General features: G+C 37.6%; 2 protein-coding genes across 4 annotated transcripts; one reads left to right on the top strand and one right to left on the bottom strand.

The window, feature by feature from the left end:
* Window positions 1-10,674: 10,674 nt before the first annotated feature.
* LOC136217263 (uncharacterized) lies at window positions 10,675-13,665 on the top strand. Its single transcript, XM_066003857.1, has 7 exons — window positions 10,675-10,850; window positions 11,711-11,929; window positions 12,433-12,574; window positions 12,682-12,770; window positions 12,874-12,928; window positions 13,030-13,115; window positions 13,261-13,665. The coding sequence occupies exons 1-7, from the start codon at window positions 10,797-10,799 to the stop codon at window positions 13,414-13,416; spliced, it is 801 nt and encodes a 266-aa protein (XP_065859929.1). The 5' UTR covers window positions 10,675-10,796; the 3' UTR covers window positions 13,417-13,665.
* LOC136217262 (uncharacterized protein C24B11.05) lies at window positions 13,598-15,617 on the bottom strand. Of its 3 annotated transcripts, none has more exons than XM_066003856.1 (8): window positions 15,569-15,617; window positions 15,194-15,262; window positions 14,960-15,025; window positions 14,773-14,870; window positions 14,563-14,688; window positions 14,234-14,476; window positions 14,061-14,126; window positions 13,598-13,984 (listed from the first exon to the last, which is right to left on the bottom strand). In XM_066003856.1, exons 2-8 carry the CDS (start codon window positions 15,243-15,245, stop codon window positions 13,832-13,834), a joined length of 804 nt encoding a protein of 267 aa, XP_065859928.1. In that variant the 5' UTR covers window positions 15,246-15,262; window positions 15,569-15,617; the 3' UTR covers window positions 13,598-13,831. The 3 variants fall into 3 exon arrangements, with proteins under 3 accessions (XP_065859928.1, XP_065859927.1, XP_065859926.1); XM_066003855.1 differs by lacking the exon at window positions 15,569-15,617 and adding an exon at window positions 15,349-15,464; XM_066003854.1 differs by lacking the exon at window positions 15,569-15,617 and having other exon boundaries at window positions 15,194-15,284.
* Between the last annotated feature and the right edge of the window lie 11,295 nt (window positions 15,618-26,912).

The following is a 26,912-nucleotide window of genomic DNA, read 5'->3' as shown; positions in this document are numbered from 1 at the left end:
CATGAACATGACAAACGTTTGTACTATGCTAAGCTAGTTTCGAATATGACAACAATAATAGATGTTGTCTATTTAAATGTTCTTACTACCTAACGCCCAATCAACATTCAATTTTGTAATGTCATTTCAATAAATTCTTATTTATTTTATGGATTGTACCAACGGTGGAATGGACTCCACGTTTGGAGGACTTTTTATTTACTTTTTTTAAAATAAGGGATAAGATACCAAAATAAACCTATAGTTTTTAAAGAAATATCAATTTAGGTTCTGCATACAAAATAGTATTAATATAGACTTAATGTTTAAAAAAATTATCAATTTAGACATTGAGAACGGATTGGACACTTCATTTCTATTACTCCGTTAAGTTCTGATTTCTCCATCCACATACGATTGACAGAACTTAACGGAGTTATATCAATGACGTGTCTCGTTCCATTATCGAAGCCTGAATTGGTACCATTTTTTAAACATTAAGCCTATATTGGTGTTATTTTATACGTAGAGTCTAAATTGATACTTCCCCAAAAACCATAGACATATTTTGGTACCTTATCCTTATTTTTATAAAAAAATTTATCTTTTTTATTTTAGTTTAAAATTTGGGTTAAGGTGTAAAAATACCCTTAATGCTTTGAGTCATGAGTAATTTTACCTTAACGCTGATAATTTGGGTCAATTTCAGACAATATTATAAAAACACAAATATTTTTATTTCTTATTCTGCACCAATAGCACATCAATTCGTTCTAAAAGGATTTCATGTTTTTTATAATTTAATAATAGAATTAGAGATTAATATTTATAAATTTGGTGATTTTTTTGAATTTTTTTTTATCCAATTCGAACAAAAGACAGTATATTTATTTTATTTTATTTTTCACATCCCAACATATGTTTGTGATTTGTTACTGATAAAATAACGCACATGTGAAGTGTAGATGACAAGATTCATGACCAATAAGACAGTTTGATGAATTATTTCTCAAATTGATCCCATTTATCAACGTTAGGGATGAAATTGCTCTTGGCTTCCATCGCTGAGGTAAAATTGCACCATTTTAGATGTTAGGGATAAAATTGCTCATGACTCAAAACGTTAGGGGTATTTTTACACATTAACCCTTAAAATTTCTTAAAATTTTCATAAATTAAAATTTAATTTTTTTAGTCTGTAAAAAATATTAAATTCAGAAAAAGTAAAGAAGTTAAATAAAAATAAGGGGAAAGTACAAAAATGAACAATGTGGTTTGGGTCACTACGTGGTTTAAGAGTTGACAAACAAGTACATTGATGTTGATTCCGCTAGCAAACACATTCCAAATTGACTAACGGTGTTAAAAAAATCAAAAGCCAAAAGAAAAAAAGTTAATTTTATCTTTATATTTATTTATTTTATAAATTAACCCCTCTTATTATCTAATTATCACCAACAAATCTCCAAAATAAAAAATAAAAATCAAATACACTATCTTCACCATCTCTTTAATCTCTTATTTTTCTTCTTCTTTCTCTATTTATCTCTCTTCTTTTTATTAATTTCTCTCCAAAATCAATTAACATTTACGGGCATATGAAAATTTCATTTTCGAATAACCTGCATCCATATCAGTTGCAAACCAAACAAGGAAGCAATACAACACTGAGCCATTTTCCTGCCTAGATTTGTTTTTTCATATCTTTGGGTAGGAACTGGCATTCTTTGAAATATCACCTCTATGAGGAGTACACTAATGCTATCAAGTTACGGAATTTCTATTGTCTTATGAAATTTATTTTTCAATTCACTTGAGATTTTAGATATGGAACTTATTCAGGCGGGATGCCTTAAGGTATAACGATGCATTGAAAGCAGGGCCGATTCTAGGAGCAGACCGCATAAGGCCTCCGATTTATGAGGTGGTTTTCGACTGGAATTTGTTACAAATTTGATAATTATTAAGATTTATATGGTTAAAAATTATATAGACTTAGATTTATAATAAAATTTAGTGTTAGGCTGAATGCTAAAGACACAATGGAGACAATGGCGGAACCAGGACCCCGGATGAACCAGTGCTCAAACATATCAGTAAAAAAATTTCAAAACGTCAAAAAAATAAATCGAAATTAATTGTGCGGTTGACGGTAAATTTTCAAAGTCTAGACCGTTAGGGCTAGGCAAAAAATTTTTAGCCTCCAACACATTAAAACTATAAAAATGTTATCATTTTAAAAAAAAAACTAGTATTGAACTAATAAAAAATTAAACATGTTTACTTTTTTTTTAATGATAAAGACATAATAAAAATGAATATTAAATATGTTTACTTTTTTTTAATGGTAAAGATATGTTAAAAATGAATTCAAAAGTGTGATCAAAATAAAAATAAGGGATAGGTACAAAAAAAAATGTCTGTGGTTTACCCATTTTGCAAACGCGAACCTGTGGTATAAATTAACCCTCCTAATTATCTAATTATCACAAGTAAACCCCAAAATCAAAAATAAAAAAATACCATCTTCACCATCTCTTTTTAATTTTCTTCTTCTTCTTCCTCCTCCTCCTCCTCTTCTTCTTTCCTTCTATTTTTTTTTTTTAAATTTGATTCCAGAAATTCTGGAAATTAAAATAAATGAATATAAGGTGGTTTTTTTTATATATTTTGATTTTTTGATTTTGAGGTTTATTTGTGATAATTAGATAATTAGGGGGTTAATTTATAAAATAAATGAATATAAGGACCAAATTAACTCTTTTCTATTTGAATTTTAACACCGTTAGTCAATTTGACCTCTGTTTGTTAACGGCGTTTAACACATACCTCTGTTTGTAAAAAAAACCACAGGTTCGCGTTTGCAAAATAGGCAAACCACATGCATTTTTTTTTGTACTTATCCCTAAAAATAAAAAGTCCATTTAAATTAATTAATGGTAACATGTTTTTATAATTATTGAAAAATAAAATTAAAATAATAAAAACTTTTTTTAAAAAAATGAGGTTAAAGGGAGTTGAACATATGACCTCTCAAATAGAAGTAAGCATCCTTAATCATCTCATCTACCTTTAAATATTAAAATAATACTACATAGAGTTAATATAATTCTCTCCAAAATATTACCAGACACCATTACTAAATTTTTTTTTCTCAATTCTCCGGCGGCCTACCGAGGCTCGAGCCCCCCTGGTTCCGCCCCTGAATGGAGATGTTTATAAGTGAGAGGAGTTTGATTCCTTGGATCAATATTTTTTTGTTCACATTTTCTCTTATTTTTTCTTTATTTTGACAACACCTATACTGATTTTTCATGAACTTTTTTTCATATCTGGAAACAATGTATAAACTGATATTATAGTGATTTTTAAATTTTTTCTTTTTTACAAATTACAAGACCAAATTCACTTATGAATTACAATTTCTAATTTGGTGTAAAATATTGTTTAGACTCTAATTTATTTAAAATTTTAATATTTGGCCAATAATTTATTAATTGGTCATATTTGGACCATAAACTATTCAAATTGATGAAATTTCACATAATTTTGATGAAGTTTTGATAAAATCGTTCCCTTATAATATACGGTGATATTTTGACATATATGGATTTGACACGCCATACGTTTTAAAGTTTATTTACCCAATTATTTTGTTATACAAAAATAATTAATGAGATTAAAAAAAAAATCTTTAAACTAACATTTATCAAGTCTAACTGTCAAAGTATCGTCATATATCAATAATTCTATTAAGTTTCCATCCAAATTGGATGAAATTTCACTAATTGGGATAGTTCAGTGGCCAAATGATAAAATTTTGGATAGATCGAGCGTCAAATTATAAGATTCCTTGGATCAATCGAAGACCAAATAGTGATTTAAGCATGTAATTCATAATAAAGACGCGACTCAACCAATCTTTAATCACCAAAATAAATTTTTCTCTTTATTTCCATAGAATCTTGCGATTAGGTTCGAGTTCAACCGTCCAAGATTAATTTCTAGGAATTAGTACTTTGTGGTCTGCCTGCTTCTCTTATGACTGGTGAGAAGAAATTTGATTTTACATAAAACCCAATTTTACATATACAAAAACAAGAAAAATAACTAAAAAAGTTATTATTATATGACTCGAATTGTAGTTAATAATATATTGATTTTACTATTTAATATTTATTATTTCTAAAATAATATTAAATTTAGATATGAAAAAAATTACATAATGTAACTAGGCGTCTCAAACAAAAAATGTTTGAGGATAATCTCTGTACTTAAAATTTAAGGTAGTAATTAGGAGATGGTGACATAATTATTGCTATTGTCTCCAAAAAAATGTTTGTCTGAATGAAAATGAGGGGAATGAAAACCAATTTATGAGGATTATAGTTCGTTGAGCAGTTTAGAATTTAGTTTTGTTATGTTCTCCTCTTTTTGTTTCTTTATTCCTTTGTATACTCTTGCTTTTTAATAATATTCGGGTCCGGGTTTGGGTTATTTGGCTGAGGGTATCGACCTAGTCGGGATGTCCGGCCTTTCCCTAAACCATCACCCCATTTTTACTGAAAAAAAAGTCAATTTAATATCAATTTGCCACCTATATTTGCCATTGAAGTCCAATTTACACCAAAATTAACTTTAGCTCTCAAATGGATTTGGAACTCTAATTTGATTCATGGCCACTTTAGTCTAATTTGTAAAGAACAATGCGAGTATTGAGGACATAATATCTAAAATTCAAATAACATTTATGCAAAATATTTTAAATCTTCTAGATAAGTTTATTCTGAGCAAAGTAGCTGCATACAATAATTTTAAATTGTCAAAATTTAGTCTACAAGAACAAAGTTTGTTTTGTCCTTCGATTGAACTTTGATTACAACCCCCAAGTACTAGGTCATAATAATTGATAAGATGCAGTTTGGTTTATCTTGTAGCCCCACATTTATCTGGTGCAATTTGATCAATCATTCTCATGTAAAGTCTTTTTATTATTTAGGTAGCCTGATGATCCATTCAATAGAATATGGGAGAAATTAACAAAGAGGAAAGAGAAGAAAGAGAAAGAAAAAGAAAAAGAAGAGATTAAAAAGAGATGGAGAAGATAATGTATTTGATTTTTATTTTTTTTTATTTATTTTGGGGTTTGTTTGTGATAATTAGATAATAAAAGTGTTAATTTATAAAATAAATAAATATAAAGACAAACTAACTATTTTCACTTTAACTTTTGACTCTTTTTTTTTTAACATCGTTAGCCAATTTGCTAATAAAATCAATCTCAAAGTACATGTATGTCGATATTTTACATAAACATCACAAATGATAATAATATTTTGGTTTTAATTGAATTGATAATTTTTATTTATATTGTATTAGATAGGTTCATTTTTATAGTTTAGAAATGTCATAAAGTAAAAAGTAACCATCATTTTTTAACCTTCTTCCAAATAATTAATTATTGATAACTTCTCTAATAATAAAATTCAAAATAAAATTTGACATAACTATACATTTTTTATGACATGATTTTTTCAGTAATTTCCTCAATTAAAATTAGGTCATTTTTCATTTTGATTAGCTTGAATTTAAAAAAAAAAAAGGAAGACGGGTTCTTGGCAGGGGCGAATCCAGGATTTGTCCTCCATGGGGGCAAACAATACGACTAAAATAATTTTTATCCAAAAAATAATAATTATAGAAAACCAAAGATCAAAGTTCAAGTTCAAGTAAAATAGTAGCAGAAATATGAAATCAAAATTCAAGTAGGAGCAAAAAAATACCAAAGCAGAGAGGCAAAGATCGGAGATGTAGTGCTGGACCAACGATCCAATTACGGAGGGATTGGCTGCCGATTTTGATTTAATCTTACTTAGGATTAGGGATTTCAATTTAGGCTTAAGAAGAAAGAGGAATTGAGGAAGAAAAACTAAAGAGATTAAAGAGAGTAAGAGGGACCGATGGTTTGTTTTAGGACCTATTTAGTTTTACATTTAAATATTTACTTTTTATTTTTTTTTATTTTTGTTGTAAATAAAACAACATAATTCTAATTAAATAAAACGACGTTGTTTTGCTTTAAAACAGAATTAAAAAAATAAAAATAAAATATTAAATTTAAAATCATTCTTCATCCTCCATTATAAAACCAGTAAACTCTAAACCTCTATTGATGAAGGGGGACAAAGCTCTAAAACTTCAAAATTAATACCTGGGTTTTTAAAAAAAATACAAATGTCAGTGGGGGTAACTGCCCCAGTACCCCCATGCTGGATCCCCCTGATTCTTGGCCCCCATTTTCTTCATGCAAACCTTAGTTTGCCATACTTGGACGCTCCGAGCCATGATATATAGAGAGATGGAGCCAACCTCTTTTTGAGGTTTTTTGGAAGGCCAAAGAGTCGGTCGACCGTTCACAATCCTCCCAACCCGGACTTTGTCCCTAAATTGTATGATAGGGATACATCATTTATTTTTCCAACTCATTTTAAAATGGCTTAATACATAGTTTGTTTTTTGAATTTGTCCAAAATGGTTCTTGAACTTGCATAAAATGTCTCGATAACTTCCTAAACTTGCATAAAATATCCAGTTAGTTCTCTGAATTTGTATAAAATGTAATCAATTAATCACTCGGTTGTAAAAAAAGTAAGTTAAATGCGGAAGATATGTTGCACGCATCTTAAAAAAGTAAAACGACCAAGATCGGGATATGCGATTATAATATTAGAGAAGAAAATGTTTTATAGTTGACTAAGTAAGAAATTCTTTTTTAACATGTTTTAATCTATTTTGTGAAGTATGCAATAACATTCTAAGGCACGTGTCACATATCTTCCGCATTTGACTTACTTTTTTATAATCGAATGATTAATTGATTATATTTTACGCAAGTTCAGGGGGCTAATTGAACATTTTATACAAGTTCAAGGGGCTATCAAAACACTTTGAAAGTTCAGGGGGTCAATTAACCATTTTGGATAAATTCAAGGGACAAATGATGTATTAAGCCTTTTAAAATTGCATAATTTAAGAAATTGGGGTGGTAAATTTGTTCATTTGTATCGTTAGGATAATAGAGTTATTTGATTAAGTGAAGAATTTTGTATGAATTTTTTAAGATTAATACATATATGTTCATATTTATCCATATATGCCTATATCAAATAAATAGCTAAATATATTTTAATATTTTTCAAATGATACAAAAAATACCTTAATCTAACAATCTGATGATGACACTAACAGGCAACACTTCCACCTCACTTGTGACCTCAACTAAAATATGCAACATCATATATTTTAGCAACAAAATTTTGTACTACTGAGTTTTACATGTCAATCTCTCTAAATTTGTCACTAAAAAGACTATACCAACAAAATTATCGACGAAATCGTCCCCTATTAAAATTCTGGATTTACTAATTTAATCATCCCCTAATGTTAACTGGTGTTGTATTAGTGATGTGATGACTAGACTAACATAGTTATGTCAAATAAGTTAACCGCTCAAATAAATATATATATTTGTCTGTTGTTAACAATTACGAGAACATATTTAACTATTTATTTGATATAATGGCATATGTACTAAAATAAATAAATACAATGACATATATGTATTAACCTTTTTTCTAGAGCGTCATGAGTCATGAGTTTAGTTAGAGTATCACCAATAGATGTTCCTATAAAATTGCTCAAAATTAACACATCGTACTAAAATATAATATTTTATTTTCTAACTCATTCATATAACTTTTGGCAACTTTTGTTAAAAAATACTTCAATAGAAAGCAACTTTAAAGGTTGACACTACGACTCTATAAATCATTACTTTATATATAATTTATTTTAATTATAAATGTTGTCATAAAAATGGACCAATATTTAGCAACTAAATCATTTTTCATATTAAAAAAAAGAAGTTAACAATATTGTCAAAATGTTGCTAAAAAGTAATAACATTGTTTGAAAATTTCAAGCACTCATCTCACTCCAGTAAATGACACTCTTTGAGAGTTAACAAAAATCATTGTCACATCAAGCACTCGTCCCACTCCAATAAATGACACTATTTGAGAGGTATCAAAATCATTGTCACATTAACAAGTATGGCTGCACAAAGCTAACTGGAAAATCGAAAACCGATTTCTGAAACTAAAACCGAACCGAAAAATAGATTAATCGAAACCGATGTACTAGGTTACGGTTTTTCATTTCAAAAACCGATGATTAACCGAAACTAAAAAATAAACCAATTATATATTATACGCTTAAAATTAGTATAAATATATACAGAACTTTAATTATCATCCATATATGAATATACGTATTTATATTTAATTTTTAAGATATAAGTATTAAAATAACATAAAATTTATTTGTTTAGGTGATTTTGTTAATTGAATTTGGATTTCAATATTTTTATTTAATATTTAATTAATTATATATTTATTTTAAAGTGAATAATTATAGATTTTTTTTGAAGCAATTATAGATTTAAAATGATTTTTTTTTATGAAAAGCCAGTAATGGTTACCCAACCGTGTGGCGCTTACTTTTCCTCCAGGAAGTAAGCCAACCAAGAGTTACACCTAACAATATCTGCAATAGGCACATATACGGGTTAGGAACAAGCTATAAACCAGAAAAAATACAGGGGGAAACATTTACATTAATATCACATAGGCAAGCCACAATGATCATACATAACAGTAAGCAACAACATCACAGAAAGGAACACGGTATATGAATAATGCACGATTGATTTTATTAACATTAAGACACCGATATTATACCGTCAGTATCCTATCAGTAGCAGTAGGGAGAGATGAGAAGATGCTAGACCTATCCTACTGTAAGTTCCGGAGAGACTAGTCCTCCCCTATAATGTTTCTTAGCTCTATCAACAAGTACTTTACAAACATCTTCTATTTGAATTGTTTTTTTTAATAGTTAGTGGTATTTTTTTTTTTGGAGTCTAGTGATTTGTAATTAGTTTTTTCTTTCTCTAGGTATATTTAGCTTTCCTTTGTGAAAAGGATTGCTTTTTTTTTCAACCATAATTAAGTCAAATCATGCTGAGGTGTTTTAAGGAGTGATAGTATTGAGGGATTCAAACCAGATTGTCCTGTTACAGTAAAACCTCTGTATAAAAATACTCTATATGGGAATAACCTCTATTTTGTTATAAAAAACTCGGTCCCAACTTGGACCAGTTATAAATAGGAATAACCTCCAAACGTTATTTGTTATATACTTTTCAAGTCCCAACTTTAGAAACTATGCCTCTATATAGTAATAATTATATATATATATATATATATATATATATATATATATATATAAAGAATTCAAACTAAATTATAAAATATTAAAAAAAACTATTGAAATTATTTATGAGTTGGAAACACAAACTACAACTTGAAATTATAAATATTTAGTGTTCTCATTGGTGTCTACATTTTTTCCATAAAACTCTTCCAATTATCTATATATTTTAAACCTAAACTCTAAATTGAAATTCTAAATATTTAATTTGTTCTATTAATGTCTATTGTTATATATTATATATAAACCATGCATGCCTATTATAAAAATTTAAAATTTTATGTGTTGAGAAATTTTATTATACCAAACTCTATTTAGTAATAACCTCTCAATTATTATACAAATAATCCGATCCCAAGTGTATTCCAATATAGAGGTTTTACTGTAATTAGAAATTGCAATGTGTAAAGATTTAGGATATATTGTCTAAGATTTATGATTGATGAATTGAGGTTTAGAATTTTTAAAAATGTAAAAGCATATTTTATTTTTCATATACAAAAAATAGTGATATATTATTGATAAGAAAAAAATAGTGATATTAAAACAGTGACATATTAAAAATTAAGTTTGTTTAAAAAAAAATTAAGTTTGATAATATGATTTAGTTAAAATTGTATAGTTAATTTTATGATATTTATGTAGCTCATTGTTTTCCTTTAAAAAAAGGCATTTTACATCACAATCACAATTAATAATATTTCTAATTTAATCAAATTTTAATAACTTTTATTTGTACTATATCAAATTCATCATTTTTATTATAGAATGTCATAGAGAAAAAGGGCTTTTTCTAAATTTCCACTATTTTTCAACTATCTCGAATAACTTCCTAATTCACAAAATTCAAAATAAGATTACACTATTTGTTACTACATAGGGTCAAATACATGAATATAAATACAAAATTACAACTACTTCATATTAATAAACTTAATTATTAATATATCATTATTTTCTATATATTATAAATAAAGCATGATTTTACATCATAATTAAAAAAATTTAGACACAATTCATAAATCTTAAACCCTAGAAAATATATTCTAGACCTCTAATATATAGATTCTAATTCTTAAAATATATTAAAAAAATTAATTTTACTAACTTGACATAATTACTTGATATAATTAGTAGATAGTTTTTTAAAAATGAATTTATATGTAAATTTCCGTACTATATATGCTTTTAGGTCTAATTTCATCTTGAAAAAATGGATTAGTGTGCTATGGAGAGGCCTCCTAAGGCCCATGTCTGAAGTCTCAGCTATAAGGCCCAAACAAATGAGTTGGATCGGCGGATAACTCGAAGCCCCGTCGGAGAAACCAAGACACTGCATAAAAAACAAGCCTCTCCTCCTTGGAACGCCATTTTCTCCTCATTTTCTATCGACGATAACATATCTCTATCATCATCTGCTCCCACCATTCTTATCACATTCTTTGTGTTATCTCAACTTCAGCTTCAGCACTCACTCCCATTTTTCAATGGCCTCAACATTCTCTGCGCAAATGCTGCACAGCCCTTGCCTCCTCCTTAAGGTCAATCCTTCTTTCTCTTATCAGCATTCAATTTCACGCTCAAACTTACTCTAACAAGTTCAGCTAGAGGAAATGAATTTATCTGCTAGAATTTTGTCATATTGTCTTCGCACTTACATTATTGGGAAGAAGAGGTTAAGAATTCATTATAGTTATTATAAAGAGAAATATCTTCCGCTGGTTTCTGTAATTTGGATTTATAATTCTTTCATAGCTAATAGGTGAATTTATAATGCTCTCTTAATTTGTTAAGCGTGAGAACTTCCACTTCTGCTATGGCGTAATTCTAAGATACATGTCACGGACGCATAATCTAAGTTGATTGCTTGTATCCTTGGCTGTACATGAAATTAGTATACCATTGTCGAAGTTATTCGTGAAAATATCTGATTGGAGAGTTCTTGTATTGTAATGTATATCTTCTGAATGTAAATACATGATAATTATAAATTGTTCCATTAATACCTTACTTATCTGCCACTTCTCTGTTCCTGATGCCTAACTATAAAAAGTGAAAATAGAAAATGGTTCTTGCGCTATTTTACTTATTATCCAAAGGGAGGGAAACATGAAATGGCATAACCTGCTAAATTGGAAAAAAGCCAATCTGATACAACAAATTCTTGTTTTTCTGTGTTGAATTTTTGGTTTTTCTTTCTATTAGTTATTGTGGCATACAGTTTTGGTGAAACTTATAGTTATGAAAGGTACAAGGTTGATAGTGAATGATCAAATGACTGACATGTGAAGCAGCTTATGGCAACGTTTTTATTCATTTAATATTGGTCCCTTAAGTACTTCTCATACGCAGGTTCTTTTTTTTTCTAATAATTTGTCTCTCTTCATCCTTTTCCTTGCAGGGTAGTCATGTACAGGATGTGACAAATGTGAGCAGGTCATGTGTAGTGTCTGCTAAAACAAATTCCTACATCAGAAACTCTCGTGTTCCAACTTTGAGCCGGACTGGAAGGGCATTGACATCAAGATCTCATTATGCACTCAGTTTCCCCACCATACAGCTTTCTAAAGCACCTTCTGCTAAGCACAGGGGAATGACATGTGTGAACTCAACCGCAAATGTAAACTACTACTTTAATCTTGTTTTGAACTCAAATGACTTTAATTTTGGCTGCCAGACATCTAAAGATCTTGATTCTTTTGAACTCAATTGCTTTATGGAATAAATAAAGCGGACACTTTTTTCTCCAGCTGCTGTAGTCGATAGTTTTCAACTCTTAAACAGTTAAACTGGTACCGGATCAAGCAAACTAATAGAAATTTTGCCATAAATTAAGAAGCTGATTGTTTTGCAGGTGATATGTTTCAATTTGAGGGAACCTGAAATTAGGAAGGGCTTGTGACATGATTGATATTTCACATTTTTTCCCAAGTTGTCATTGTTTGGTTCGATAGAGAAAAAGATGGTTCTGTCGATGATATGCTTTCATTTTTTGATTCATGCATTGGTTTGATCATCTTATTCATCTTGTGGAATTGAAGCTGTTTATATTCTGTTACTTTAGTGCTGCTTTGATTTTTCTGTATTTGGCTTGTTTCATCTTATATGCTTATATTGCATTAGGATGTTGAGCTACAATCAAAAGTGACGACCAAAGTCTTCTTTGATGTTGATATTGGGGGTGAACCTGCTGGTAGAATTGTGATTGGCCTTTTTGGAGATGTTGTCCCAAAGACTACGGAGAACTTCCGAGCCTTGTGCACAGGCGAGTTTACTCAATTAAGCTATCCATAATCAAGAACTTCATTTACATGTGGGATAGAATCATTTGGAATTGCATTTAATTAATCAGCGTGAGTAAATGACATGCAGGAGAGAAAGGATATGGTTACAAAGGATCGTCTTTCCACCGTGTTATCAAAGATTTCATGATCCAGGGAGGTGACTTCACAGAAGGAAATGTGAGAGCTCTCTTTCTATCTCTCTTTGTACCTGAAAATTACTGCACCATAAGCAAAACAGATGGTTTTACTAAGCAAAAAATGTTTTATTGGCCAATTGTAGGGAACTGGAGGAGTTAGTATTTATGGTTCTAAATTTGAAGATGAAAGCTTTGAGTGTGAGTATTTGCTGGATCCTGAATGATTGCATTGAGCTTCTATAAGAGTGCGTTTGGGAGAGAATGCTATGGTGTTAATATATTAAAACCATTATCTGCAGTGAAGCATGTTGGACCTGGAGTGTTGAGCATGGCTAATGCAGGCCCAAATACTAATGGGAGCCAGTTTTTCATTTGTACAGTAAAAGTAAGATCACTGCTGCTATCTTGTTCTTTTGTTTGAATGGCAATCTAATTTCATATTCCTTTTATTGGATATCTTTCTTTGAAAAGTATAGAATTCTTCGATTATGCGTGTGTTGTCAAATGATGCTCTTATTCTTTTGATGTAGACTGCGTGGTTGGACAACCGCCATGTCGTATTTGGACATGTGATTGATGGGATGGATGTTGTTCGGAAACTAGAATCCCAGGAGACAGGCAGGAATGATTACCCTCGAGCACCATGTAGGATTATCAAGAGTGGCGAGCTACCCATTGATGGATGATTTCTCAGTTCAGTGACTGCATTTCACTTAACTTCTCTGCAAACTTTTTTCATCCTTCTTCCAATTTTTGTAAGACCTAGGACCCTTATCACAGGATGGTATCAAACAACACTGTATGCAAAATTTCATCCATGATAGCTTTGAGAAATTAGAGCAAACTTCATCCTAGTGATATGAACTCTTAAAACAAGCGCATGAACTATTGTTCCGCGAACATATATATATATATATAAATACTGTTCTGTGTTACATTTCTGAGGCCATACATGACTAATTTAACTATGATTTTGTTGTTCTAGTAAACTTTATTATAACATGAACTTGGTGGTTTTCTACCCCTGCTTAGGCTATCACAGTTTACAGTCTCTTAAATAATAGAACTGTTGTGTGTCTATTCATGTGTGTAAGATGGCATCTAAGCAAGGACCGGAGTTTCAACTGCAGCGGGCTGGATAACTTGCTCCTGCTGCTCACCTTCACCGTCCCATATCTCAGGTATTGCTTCTTTGATATTATGGATGCTGCTCAATGCATGGTCTGCGCCTGCCACTAAGCTTGAGCTCCCTACCTGCCACCATATTTGGGCATATTAAACCAAAAATCCGGGTCTGTAAAGAAATCAGGTAAAGGTAATTAGACCTTACAATAACTGTATGAAGCCCTGCAGCTTTCCCAGTAGCAATGTTTCGAGTACTGTCATCGAAAAAGATCTAGGAAGGGAAAACAGAAGAAAGATTAACTCATTTTTATCTTTGATGATTAAGCTAAGCACATAAATATGGTAGTTTTCAAGTTCGTTAAGGCTCAAAGAGTATACAGTTCTTCTGGGGTCAACATTAGCAATCTGAATAGCAGCTTCAAAGGCATCCAAAGCAGGTTTACAGATAATTCTTGTCTTTGAGCAGCAGCTTTTATCATTAACTAATGCATCATCCGTGAAATTAGCAGCATTAACCGGAGGATTAAGAGTTTCGAAGCATATGACGCCTTCGAAACAACCTTCCAGCCCTAACCTTTTCAGAACTTCTGCTGCATGCTCCTTATCTGCATTAGTAAAGATCTAAAAGCAAAAAACCATTGTCTATCTTAGATTGCCAGCAAATGACACTAGAATATAGATTTCTGAGATCGGAAAACTTAACGTACTATTTTCCTTTGCGGCATGGAAAGTAGGAGGTTTCTTAATACAGGATCAGGCTTCAGTTTATCATAAGGCAATCTTCCGTGAGCGAAGGCATGAAACTCATCATCATCAAATTCATAACCAAGAACCTAAATTTCAGAGGTAAGATCAGTTCGATTCCAGAAATAAACATCACAAAAACTTAAATGATAAGGCAAAGAGTTCCATAGAACCTTCAGACCGGCCATTGTTGTTCCATATTCCCTGTATAAATCCAGGCACATCCTTGGTACTTCACTTTCTTCAATGTTCAAGTGATGCAACATGAACTCTGCAACCGAAAATCGAATTAATCCAACATTATCTGTGTTAATACATGTAATTAGCACTGCTATATATGGTGATTGATTATAATCTAACCTTGTATGTTCTTGCGGCAAGCCAAATTGAGTCCTGAACTCATGGGGTACAATGTATCATCCATATCTAATTAATTAATAAACAAGTAGAATGAGTATTTAGCAAATTTCAATTAGTTCTTCAACTAAATTGCTCAGAAACAAAAAACTAGCTTTGTAATTGAATTATGCGTTCCAAATTGAATTTTAGATATCAATTCGATTTGAACTAAATTGATACTAGCTGCTAATTTACCGAAAAGCAAGCAGTCGTATTTGAGTCTATTAGCAGTCCTATCAGCATCCATGTTGAAATTATAGGCACCTGAAAGATAATAAGTACCCATTTCAAACAACAATAATCTTAACTAAAAGAAAGAGAAAATGGACATATAATAAAAGAAGCAGAACCTAATGAACTCATGAAGGAGGAAGAAAATAGCAAAGGCCAAATTGGCAATTAAGTTGATATATAATATAGCTTATAAGGTATCAAAATTACAACATATATAGTAACATAAATCTGATTGATTATTATGATAAAAGAAAAGCAACCCCATAAAATATTTGGAATTAAATAGTAGGAAGAAAAAGAAGATAAATAAAAAAGAAGAAGTGCAGCATGACACACCTCCTCCAAATAGTGGAATGAATGTAACAGCTCTAAAACATAGTTTAAGAATAGCTGGCTGATGACCTTATTTATAATAAATTCCAAAAATGATTTGGAAGGCATCAGGTCTAAAACGTGACATGTTGCTTCCATATCCGAGGTGGAGAGCATATGTGTATATTTCATTAGTAAAATTTATTTGTCTTAATTCAACAATGTTATTTGCTTTCTGTTTCCTGTCATTTTCCTTGTTTCATGGTGCATGATGATGATGCTGTTGGAAAGTTGTCAAATGCCTACACACTTTGCCCATATTTGTGTCAAAAACTCAACATTACATAATTTTGCCTTAATAATTGGTTCTCCCTAACTTACAAAGTCTCTGGTTATCCTCTTAAATTTGCTTAATGACATGATTAATTCCTAAGTCTACGTGGTAAGTAAGTTCAGATTATCAATAGATTACTGTGAACAGTGTTTATAAGGTGACTTTAAATAAATTCAGGTGGTCAATATGTTATTTTAAGTAAGTTCATCAAACTGAGAAGATACTTTGTAAGTTTAGGAGGTAATTGATTTTTTTGGGGCAAATTGAGATGAATTATTAATGTTATGGATAATTACTCGTACCTATTGATTTCTGCCAATTTAGATTCTGAAATCTCTAATACCTATTTTTATAAGGTTGAATGGGAAAAAAATTATCCATATTTCTAGAGATAGGTTGATCTCCGTCCCATAAGAATCTTACACATAGTAAGTTTCATTAATATATAATACTAATATTAATAATATATAATATATTTTCTAACATTTAGCAATTAATTTCTAATGGGATAAGGTCTAAATTTGTCCTTAATATCTTTTAGGAAGTCCAGATATATTTCTAATCTAAAAACTTCACAATTTCCAACTTGTAGCAATTTTGGACTCAAATAATGATACATGGAACAATTTTGAGTCCAAATATCAGAACTTGGTAAACGAAACTTTTGCCTTGATCTAAAGGTAGATTAGGGAGCGCAAGTGCACTGACGCACCTATGACCATCAGAAATGATCTCTTATAAGGGTGGTTTCGCTCATATCCGCTCCTTCATGAGTGCACTGCATGGCGTTGATTACACCCGAGCAGATGGAGGTTTTTTTTCCTTGCTCGGTCTAGGCTAAAAAACAAGTTGTTTTTGTCTGGATTAAGGGAAAAAAAGTTAAACCCAGCTCTCATATGGATGAAGTTTATTTTATTTTTATTTTTGCATTCTGAATAGTTAAAATAATCTTCAGTTGCGTTCACATGCACGCTGATGACCACGTAAATTTGGTTATTCACCGTTAGATCTAAGCGGATTCAATATAAGTCTTAGGATGTTTTGAATCCCCACCTTAGAATTTTAATCCGCTTAGATCTAACGGTGGATGACCAAATTTACGTGGCCATCAGGGTCCATGTAAACGCAACTGAAATAATCTTATCCCATTGTGGTGGCGTTAGAAATAGAGATATAAATATAAAATAGCTTGCTGCATTTCAATGCGGTGGATTTACAAGCCTAATTTTTTTTTCTTTTAAATTGAACTCCAAATGACATAAAAAACGGCATTGAATAATTATGAATTGGTTATAAAAGATAGTGATTCGGAATATCGCCGAGGCCCAGGAAGGCCCAACGATGTCCGACCAACGAATGGGCCAAGGTAACAGGAGGCCCACGGGCCCAATTCAATCCGCTATAAATACCAGAATAAAGGAAGAAGAAAGGATCGGGTAACTAATTTCCTACCTCATTCACATTTGATTACTAAGCTTTCTTGAACCACTAACTGTCTTGATCTTCGGAGTGTCCGTAGGGACCGATCCCCGCGCAGAGCCGATCCCCGAAGGAGCCAGACCTGCCCGACGAAGATCTAGATCACTATTCCGCATTCCCAGATTATTTGGTGCGGTGAAGGTGGAATACAAGTGACTTCGGAGCTTCAAACAGAATGCAGACCCCTACTGAATCTGCCCCGACGACAGTACCGGAAATATGAGCAACTAGCTCCATGACGAACGTCGAGCGTTCCACTCCGAACATTCCAATTTCCCCCAGAAACCTTGGGCCACTGATGGAGGAGGTGAGCCCTGAAGAAGAAGAGACTTACAACACCACTCAACTCCTTAGTGCAATCCAAGGTTTTCAAACAACCCAGGCTATCCATACGGCGGTTCAGATGAAGATCATAGATCAACAAAGGAGTTTGCAGGAGAAGAACGCCAAAATCTGGCAATACCTTAAAGAAGCAGCAGAAATACAAAGAGAAGGGGGATTGCCAGGAGTAGGGATGGCAACGGGTAGGGTACCCGCGGGTAATGCCATTCCCAAACCCTTACCCTTTTATTTTTTAATTACCCGTACCCGTCCCATTACCCTAACGGGTATACTTTTTGCATCCCATACCCTTCCCATTTAATTCGCGGGTACCCACGGGTACCCTTACCCGTTAAGAATCAATAAATAAAAAAAATATTACAAAATTAACAAACTATAAATTTAATAAATCATCAATCTAAAAATTGAATAAATTGAACCTTAATTAATAAGAATAAAGTAGCTTAGTGGTATCACTCAATTGTTGAAAAATAAATGGTTGGGGTTTAAATTTCATGTCTTACATCTAAAAAAACAATGATATTTATTAATATAAATTTTTTTTTATGACGGGTAACGGGTACCGGGTACCCTAGGGGGTATTCCCATACCCGTCCCATTACCCTAACGGGTAATGATTTTGATCCCATACCCGTTCCATACCCTTTTATATAGGGTACGGGTAGTCCCATTAGGGTCGGGTAGTGCTGGGTACCCGTGGGTACACTACCCGTTGCCATCCCTAGCCAGGAGAGCCCGCGGGGCCCGGGCTCCTCACAGGAAGAGGGGCTGGGGCCGCCTAGGCCGGAGAGGGCGGTGCACGGCGCGAGGAGACAGCAGCCGCGAATAGCGAAGAATTGTTGGAACTGAAGATCCAGCGTTTTCTTGACAAGAGGGCCCTCGGGGGCGTCATGGGAGGAAGCATCACCTCCAGCAAAACGCCACTAGTACAAAGGATCATCGAGACGAGGTTCCCACGGGACTGAAAAGCTCCTCGACTGTCCCAGTATTCAGGAACCGAGGACCCGAACGACCATGTGGCATCGTTCATGAGCACTATCAACTTATACTCGAAAGACGAGGACATCATGTGCAAGGTTTTTCCGACCACCCTCTCGTCTAGTGCGCAAGAGTGGTACTGAGGACTTGCTCCAGAATCAATCGACTCATTTGATCTCCTACAGGATCTTTTCCTCTCCCATTTTGCTGCAACAGCAAAGGTTAGGAAGATCAGTTCGGACCTCAACGGGCTCAAGCAGCGAGCAACCGAGCCGCTGCGCAACTTTCTCTCAAGGTTTCACCATATGGCCTTACAGGTTAAAGGCCTCAACCTGGAGGTGGCTCATGACGGTCTGGCAAAAGGAACCTCATGTGAGCCTCTAAAGCGGAAATGTTTCCGAAAGATGCCAAGATCTTTCGAAGAGCTCATGACCATGGCATAAACCTTCGTCAGATACGACGACTGTGACCGGCCCACAGGGTACGAGGAGTCAGACAGGGACAAGGCCAGAGGAGACACGCACAAGCAGGAGAAAGGCAGACCGATCCCAGAAGCACGTGAGGAGGGCCGAGCCCGCAGGGAGGCCCCAATGCCTTTTCCGGCTCGAACCGAGCGAGCAACCTGGAGCATAGGGGAGATCGATCCCGTGGGAAGGAAGTGCATTACGCTGCTCAGAGCCAGCCTCGCCGATTCACACAGCAAATTCCATCCGCCGACAAGAGCAAGACCCGTGCAGAGAAGGAATACTGCAAATATCACAAATCCTCCGGACATTCCATAGAAAACTGCTATCAGCTGCAGAAGGAAATTGAGCGAATCACAGAGCAGGGCACTCCACCAAAGGCGATCAGGCAGAGGGAGCAGAGCCCGAAGCAGTGGGAAGCAAGCCGAGCGGATGAGCCTAAACGGCCAAGGCACCACGGGGAAATACACGTCATAAGGGAGGGGGCACCGGCACTCTGCGCGCCTCTGGAGAGCTCCCGCAAAAGGAAGGCAATCGGACAGACCCTGACGGTGCAGCCACCGCTCCGGATCAGCCATTCGGAGGCTCTAGTTGTCACCACCAACATCGATGGCTTTAAAACGCACCGAGTGCTAGTGGACACAGGAAGTTCGGTGAACTTGCTCACCTGGACGGCACTCCGCGCAATGAAGAATACTCACATTGCCCTCCGAGCCGGGACTTTCCCCCTGGTTGGCTTATCGGAAATTGAAGTTCCGGTAAAGGGATTTATCACACTATCGATTATTTTCGCCAAAGGTGTCGAGGAGATCGAGGACACCGCAGAATGGGTGGTGGTCGATATCCCCCTGGCCTACAATGCCATCATCGGAAGGCCCCTACTGGCTACCTTGAAGGCCACGGTTGATATCTCCGGATTATGCTTGACCTTGCCGCTTCAGCACGGAAGGATCACCATCCAAGGAGATCGCATGCTGGCCAAAAGATTATAGTGGGAGGCGACTCAGCCTCGGACGGCGCTTTACCTGGAGGATGGCCTGATGGATGTGAGGGGTTACAATCCCGTACCAATCGAGCCGGTCAGTGACTGTGTTCTCGGGGACACCAAGACAGTGAAGATTGGACCAGGCTCGCGTCCCCTTTGGCCGACGAAATCAAGGCTGTCCTATCAGAGCATTCGGATGTGTTCGCTTGGTGCACCGAAGATATCACAGGAGTCTCACCTGAACAAGCAGTGCACAAACTGAGCATCGACCCCTCCGTAGAGCCCCTGAAATAGAAGATGTGAGTACAGGCGAAAGACAAGCAAGCCGAAGTGAAGGCAGAGGTGGATAAGCTCCTAGTTGTAAAATTTATTCGCGAGGTCCAATACCCGGACTGGCTTTCTAACGTTGTACTTGTAAAGAAAGCCAGTGGGAAGTACCGCATGTGTGTAGATTTCACAAATGTTAATAAAGCTTGCCCCAAGGATTCTTACCCGCTGCCTAATATAGATCAGCTCCTTGACCAAACCGCTGGTCGCAAAATTCTGTCTCAGTTTGATGCCATCGCTGGGTTCCAGCAAATCCCTCTGGACCCAGCCGACGCCGAGAAAACCTCCTTCATTACGCATGAGGGGACCTATTGCTACAATGTCATGCCTTTCGGGTTAAAGAATGCGGGGGCCACATACCAGCGGTTGGTAGATAAGATGTTCGCCCATCTCATCGACAAGACAGTGCAGGTGTACATCGATGACATGGTGATCCTGAGCACTGAAGAGGGCGACCACCCGCGAGACTTGGCGGAGGTGTTTAAGATTTTCAGAACCTACAACCTTAAGCTAAATCCGAAGAAATGTTTCTTCGGGATTCGCAGTGGCAAATTCCTGGGATGCGTGGTGTCAGAGAAAGGCATCGAGCCCAACCCCGCAAAAATTGAGGCAATCTTGGCGATGGAGCCACCGCGCGACTTGCAGGGGGTTCAAAGGCTCAACGGAAGGATCATCGCCTTGGGATGTTTCATCTCTTGCTCAGCACAGCGGTGCTTGCCTTTTTACAAAGCAATCAAGAAGGAGCATCCCTTTAAGTGGTCTACGGACTGCCAGGCCGCGTTCAACGCCATCAAAATCTTTCTCGGCACACCCCCACTGCTGTCGGTGCCAATGACAGGGCGGGACATTCACTTGTACTTCACCATCACCGATGAAATGGTAGGAGTTGTTTTAACTCAGGAAGAGGGGACGGAGCTTTATCCGATCTACTTTCTGAGCAAAGTTCTGAAGGGAGCCGAAATCCGATACTCCGAGGTTGAGAAGGCTCTGTTCGCCATAACTCAAGCATCCGAGCGTCTGAGACCGTATTTCCAAGCGCATACGGTTGTGGTCAGGACCAATTACCCTCTGAAAAAGGCCATCCAGAAACCAGAGGTCTCCGGTCGAATCACCAACTGGTCCGTTCGACTATCCCAGTTTGATGTACGGTTTGAGCCCCGCACGATGATCAAGGCTCAAGTACTGTCCGATTTCATCATAGAATTCACTGGATCATCTACTGCCAACCCCACGGCAACAAAATCTCGCACCGGTGACGTTTGGACCATGATCATTGATGGGTCATGCGCTCCAGGACGGGCAGGCGCAGGCATAGCTATTCAGGGACCCGACAATCTCTACATACGATACGCCGTTCGGCTCGATTTCCTAACCACAAATAATCAGGCAGAGTACGAGGCCTTGATCGCAGCTCTCCAGCTATCGAAAACAATAGTGAGCGGACAGCTGACGATATACTTGGACTCAAAGCTCGTCGTCAGCCACGTCTGCGATACCTACAAGGCGAAAGATCCGATGATGTGCCAGTACTTGGCCCTCGCCACCTCCTTACTCAATGACCTCAAATCAAAAGGAGTAACCCTCGACCTCATACTGGTGCCACGAGAGGAGAATGAAGAGGCGGATGCCATCGCCGCTCTCGCAGCAGGCGAACAGTCCAATGACCCTCATACCCTTATCGAAATCTCTGGGGCCCCGACCATTCGCGTAGAGAGCTCGCTACAGATCGAATCGGCGGACGCTGCGGCTAGCGGATGGAGAAGTCCAATTATCAGATATCTTCAGGATGGAACACTCCCTGCAGATCGGACACAGGCGTCACTCGTGGTTCGGCGTTCCTAGCGTTATGCATTACATGATGGCATACTCTATCGGAAGTCGGCCACGCATCCCTGGTTGCGCTGTATATCCGAAGAGGAAGGGGATCACTGCCTTAAGGAGATACACCAGGGCGTCTGTAGCTCGCATCAGGGCGCTCGGACAATTATGAAAAAGGCCCGGCTCCAGGGACTCTACTGGCAGACAATGGATTCCGATGCGATGCGTCTAGTTCGCAGTTGTCAGGCATGTCAGCTACACGCCAATACTCATCACGCTCCGGCGGCTCCGTTCAAAGGCATTATCACACCTTGGCCATTTACGGTATGGGGCATTGACTTGCTCGGCCCTTTCCCGATGGCTTTAGCACAAAAGCGCTTTGTCGTAGTGGCAGTCGATCACTTTACCAAATGGATCGAGGCTAAGGCAATTGCCAAGATAACCGCTGATAACGTAATCAGTTTCCTCAAGCGAACAATCATATACCAATTCGGGGTCCCTCACTCCATCACCGATAATGGGAGGCAGTTCGACTACAGTCAATTCCGCGAGTTTTGCGCAGAGTGAGGCATCAAAGGACAATACACCTCGGTGGCACACCCTCAGAGCAACGGCCTCACTGAAGTAAGCAACCGAACACTCCTGCGAGGAATTAAAACGCGCCTATCCGACCAAGGCCGAGCATGGCCTGACCACATTGCGGCAATATTATGGTCATACCGCACAACCCCGCATTCGGGTACATGGCGCACTCCTTTTTTCCTCACTTATGGGGCAGAAGCAATGGCACCATCGGAGGTCATCCTTCATTCCCCTCGACAGACCACTTTCGAAGAGACCGACAACAACGCGGAACTTACGGCAGCTAGTGAGCGGCTTGAAGAGGAGCGTCTTAATGCTTTATTACACATCACGGCCCATAAGCAGAGCATAGCACGTTACCACGATAGGAGGGTTCATCCCCGCACTTTTCAAGTCGGAGACCTTATGCTCAGAGACGCCGCAGCCGCGCAGTCCCCGTTAGCTCAGGGCAAGCTCGGCCAATCATGGGAGGGACCATACAAGATCGACACTGTCCTCCACAATGGAGCTTACAAAATCGCCTCTTTAGACGGCTTGGTCTATGACAATAGCTGGAACATCCAGACGTTGAAGAAGTATTATCAATAGCTTCTTGTAAGGAAAATCATGAATAAAGGGTTTTCGTTTCTTTTTTCTATTTTGTCGAATGGCCCCATGTTATTGACGATTAAACGAGAAGCAAGCTACCCGATCCGGTCCTCGCAGTACAAGAGCATCGATATGCTATCTAAAGGCTTCTCGAGCATCTCGATCGCCTTCGCAATCGCCCAACAATCCCATATTGTTATCGATTGCTTAAAAGCGGGCACCACGATGCGTTCTCCGCTACAAGAGCATCTATATGCTATCTAAAGGCTTATCGAGCATCTCGATCGCCTTCGTAATCGCCCAACAATCCCATATTGTTATCGATTGCTTAAAAGCGGGCACCACGATGCGTTCTCCGCTACAAGAGCATCTATATGCTATCTAAAGGCTTCTCGAGCATCTCGATCGCCTTCGCAATCGCCCAACAATCCCATATTGTTATCGATTGCTTAAAAGTGGGCACCACGATGCGTTCTCCGCTACAAGAGCATCTATATGCTATCTAAAGGCTTATCGAGCATCTCGATCGCCTTCGTAATCGCCCAACAATCCCATATTTTTATTGATTGCTTAAAAGCGGGCACCATGATGCGTTCTCCGCTACAAAAGCATCTATATGCTATCTAAAGGCTTATCGAGCATCTCGATCGCCTTCGTAATCGCCCAACAATCCCATATTGTTATCGATTGCTTAAAAGCGGGCACCACGATGCGTTCTCCGCTATAAGAGCATCTATATGCTATCTAAAGGCTTCTCGAGCATCTCGATCGCCTTCGCAATCACCCAACAATCCCATATTGTTATCGATTGCTTAAAAGCGGGCACCACGATGCGTTCTCCGCTACAAGAGCATCTATATGTTATTCAAAGGCTTGTCGAGCATCTCGATCGCCTTCGTAATTGCCCAACAATCCCATATTGTTATCGATTGCTTAAAAGCGGGCACCACGATGCGTTCTCCGCTACAAAAGCATCTATATGCTATCCAAAGGCTTATCGAGCATCTCGATCGCCTTCGAAATCGCCTAGCAATCGCATTTTGTTATCAATGATTTACGAGCAGACACCACATTACGTTCCCCGCTGCAAAAGCATCAAAATGCTATCCGTAGGCTAATCGCGCACCTACAGTGGTTTCTTAGTCACCAAAACAATCTCGTATTATGACCAATTGTTCATGAATAAATACTTCGTTTCATGCTCCGCTAAGCAACACATTAAACACTCACTGAGGAAGGAATTTCTCACGCAATTCAAAGCAAGAAAGGCTAACAAGCAAAGCTGCATAAGCACATAAGTTTTATAACAACAAACATTCCATCATTCATTACAGAAGAAGAGCCACAACCACGTCCAAAACACAAAAGAAACTACAGATAAGACACATCACAATCATTCAAGAGTAGCACAGACATTGTCAGGGTTCGGGATGGCCTCCGCATCCATAAGGGCCTGATGCACTGCTCGCCAATCAATACATTCGTTGGTGTTATGCCCGTTCTGCCTATGGTATAGGCATGCTTTCCCCACATGAGTCACTCGATGTGCCGGATCGGCCGGAATAGGCCCCAAAAACCATTGTCTCGAAAATTCAAGGAAAACCACACTGCGAGGTGTCAGCGGGTCGACAAACGTCGCCCTATGGGGGCGGCTCGGCGAAGCATGGCGCCTATAACGGCGGTTCTCCAGCACAGGCGGAAGGTTCATAACTCTGTCTAGTTCGTCGGCAAGAAGTCTCCTTACCCAGGCAGGATGCGGATTCGTCACAGGAACCACTGACTCGTCGGGATTCAGGTACCCAATCCCATCCTACGACCATGCTTTCTTCTCAGTAGAAGAAAAGGCACTGATCACCACGTCACAAGAGTCCGTCATAGATCCAGTGTAGGGTGCGGAACTCTCACTCTCCCCGTTTCGGCTTCTTCGCGAGAAACCCTGATTCATCCAGACCGGGGAGGCATACCGCACTTTCTTATCCAGCTCGGGAACATCCGTCGGGGGACAGTACATGTAGGGATGAGGCATCACCGAGATGGCCTTTTGCACTTCAAGCACCTTAGCAAAATCCACCACATCCCGAAGCGACATAACGACGACAAAGGCAAGCAAATAGCGGAGGATACGAGTACTAAAAACAAGAACGGAGTTTAAGAAGGGAAGCATGAGCAAAAAATCGACCCCTATTTATAATAAGAATGGAAAAGACTTGACAACCACATCAAGAAGTCTCAAATCAAATCAAAAGTGCAAGATAATGATCAAAATAAAACTGCCAAAAGATCTTTCAGGATATAAACCGTACAAACATATTATTACATATTTGAAAAACAAGGCGGCATGTGGAGGAACACGTCTTCTTCTCCAACTACTTCTTTTTGAAGCGACCACAGAACTCTACGGCCTTCGCTTGGGCAGCCTTGTTATAGACATTCGGGGAGAAGATAACCTCCAGAGGAATTTCATGCCCCGTTGTGTGGGCAGCAGTGATAATCATCATCCGGTCTATCTTGATCAGTTTCTCCTCGCGATCTCCCGCGAGGGCCCGCAGTTCTCTGGCCTCCTTCTAAGCTGCCTCAAGGTCTCGCCTAAGCTTTTCGTTCTCAGCAGATAACGCAGTAGCTCGCTTCGCCCTCTCATCCACCTGCTCCTTCACTCGGCGAACCCACAGAGTAGCCTCCCTAAACAGAACTTTGTAGACACGGAGCTCCTCAACTGCGCATGCCAACTTTCTCAACTGCTCCAACCGGCACCCTGTCTCCACTTTTAGCTTCTCGCTCAGCACAGTAATCTCGCCTTCTCGGCACCCCAATAGCTCCCCGGTAGCGGCCACTTTTCCGTTCGCCATCTCCAGATCCTTCACTATATTATGCAGACCTTGCTCCATGTCGCGAAAGAGGTTTTCATCGTTCACGCACATGTCGAACACCTTGTTAGCATTTTGAACGGCCTGCGTAAAATTCGAACAATTCAGGGCACAATTGGCAGAAATAAATCTAAGCTTACCACACCGAGCGCCAACAGAGTCTCCACCCCCAGATTCATCTTGGACACGCCATCCATCCGCATCACTTCACCAGGCACCTTTGTGACGCGAGCCATCGCCCTCGCAAGGTCGGACGTCACCATATTGGAATGCACCGACAAGCCCATCACATATTCTCGGAACTTAGCAATTTTAGCATCCATTATTTTCATCATCTCCGGGTGGTCGCCCAGCCTATCTATCGTCCCCGCCTCCAGTTCATTCCCACTATCAGTACACGCTCGCTTAGAGCCTTCGTGTCGCCCAACGGCATCCTCTCCAGCACGTGCCTTCTCTTTCTCAATCCCAACAACAACCTTACCTTTATCTTTCTTCCGTTTCTGAGTAACGGGTCCTTGCATTTGCTGCTCGCTTTGTGCTTTCTCCACAGCAGTCACCTCCGCATTTTCTTCGGCCTCACCCCCTTCAACCGGCATCCCTTGCGGTA

The sequence above is a fragment of the Euphorbia lathyris genome, chromosome 2, assembly GCF_963576675.1.
Source record: "Euphorbia lathyris chromosome 2, ddEupLath1.1, whole genome shotgun sequence".
Classification (NCBI taxonomy): domain Eukaryota; kingdom Viridiplantae; phylum Streptophyta; class Magnoliopsida; order Malpighiales; family Euphorbiaceae; genus Euphorbia; species Euphorbia lathyris.
The sequence above is the reverse complement of the archived record's forward strand: the minus strand, read 5'-3'. Positions and strand labels throughout refer to the sequence as shown.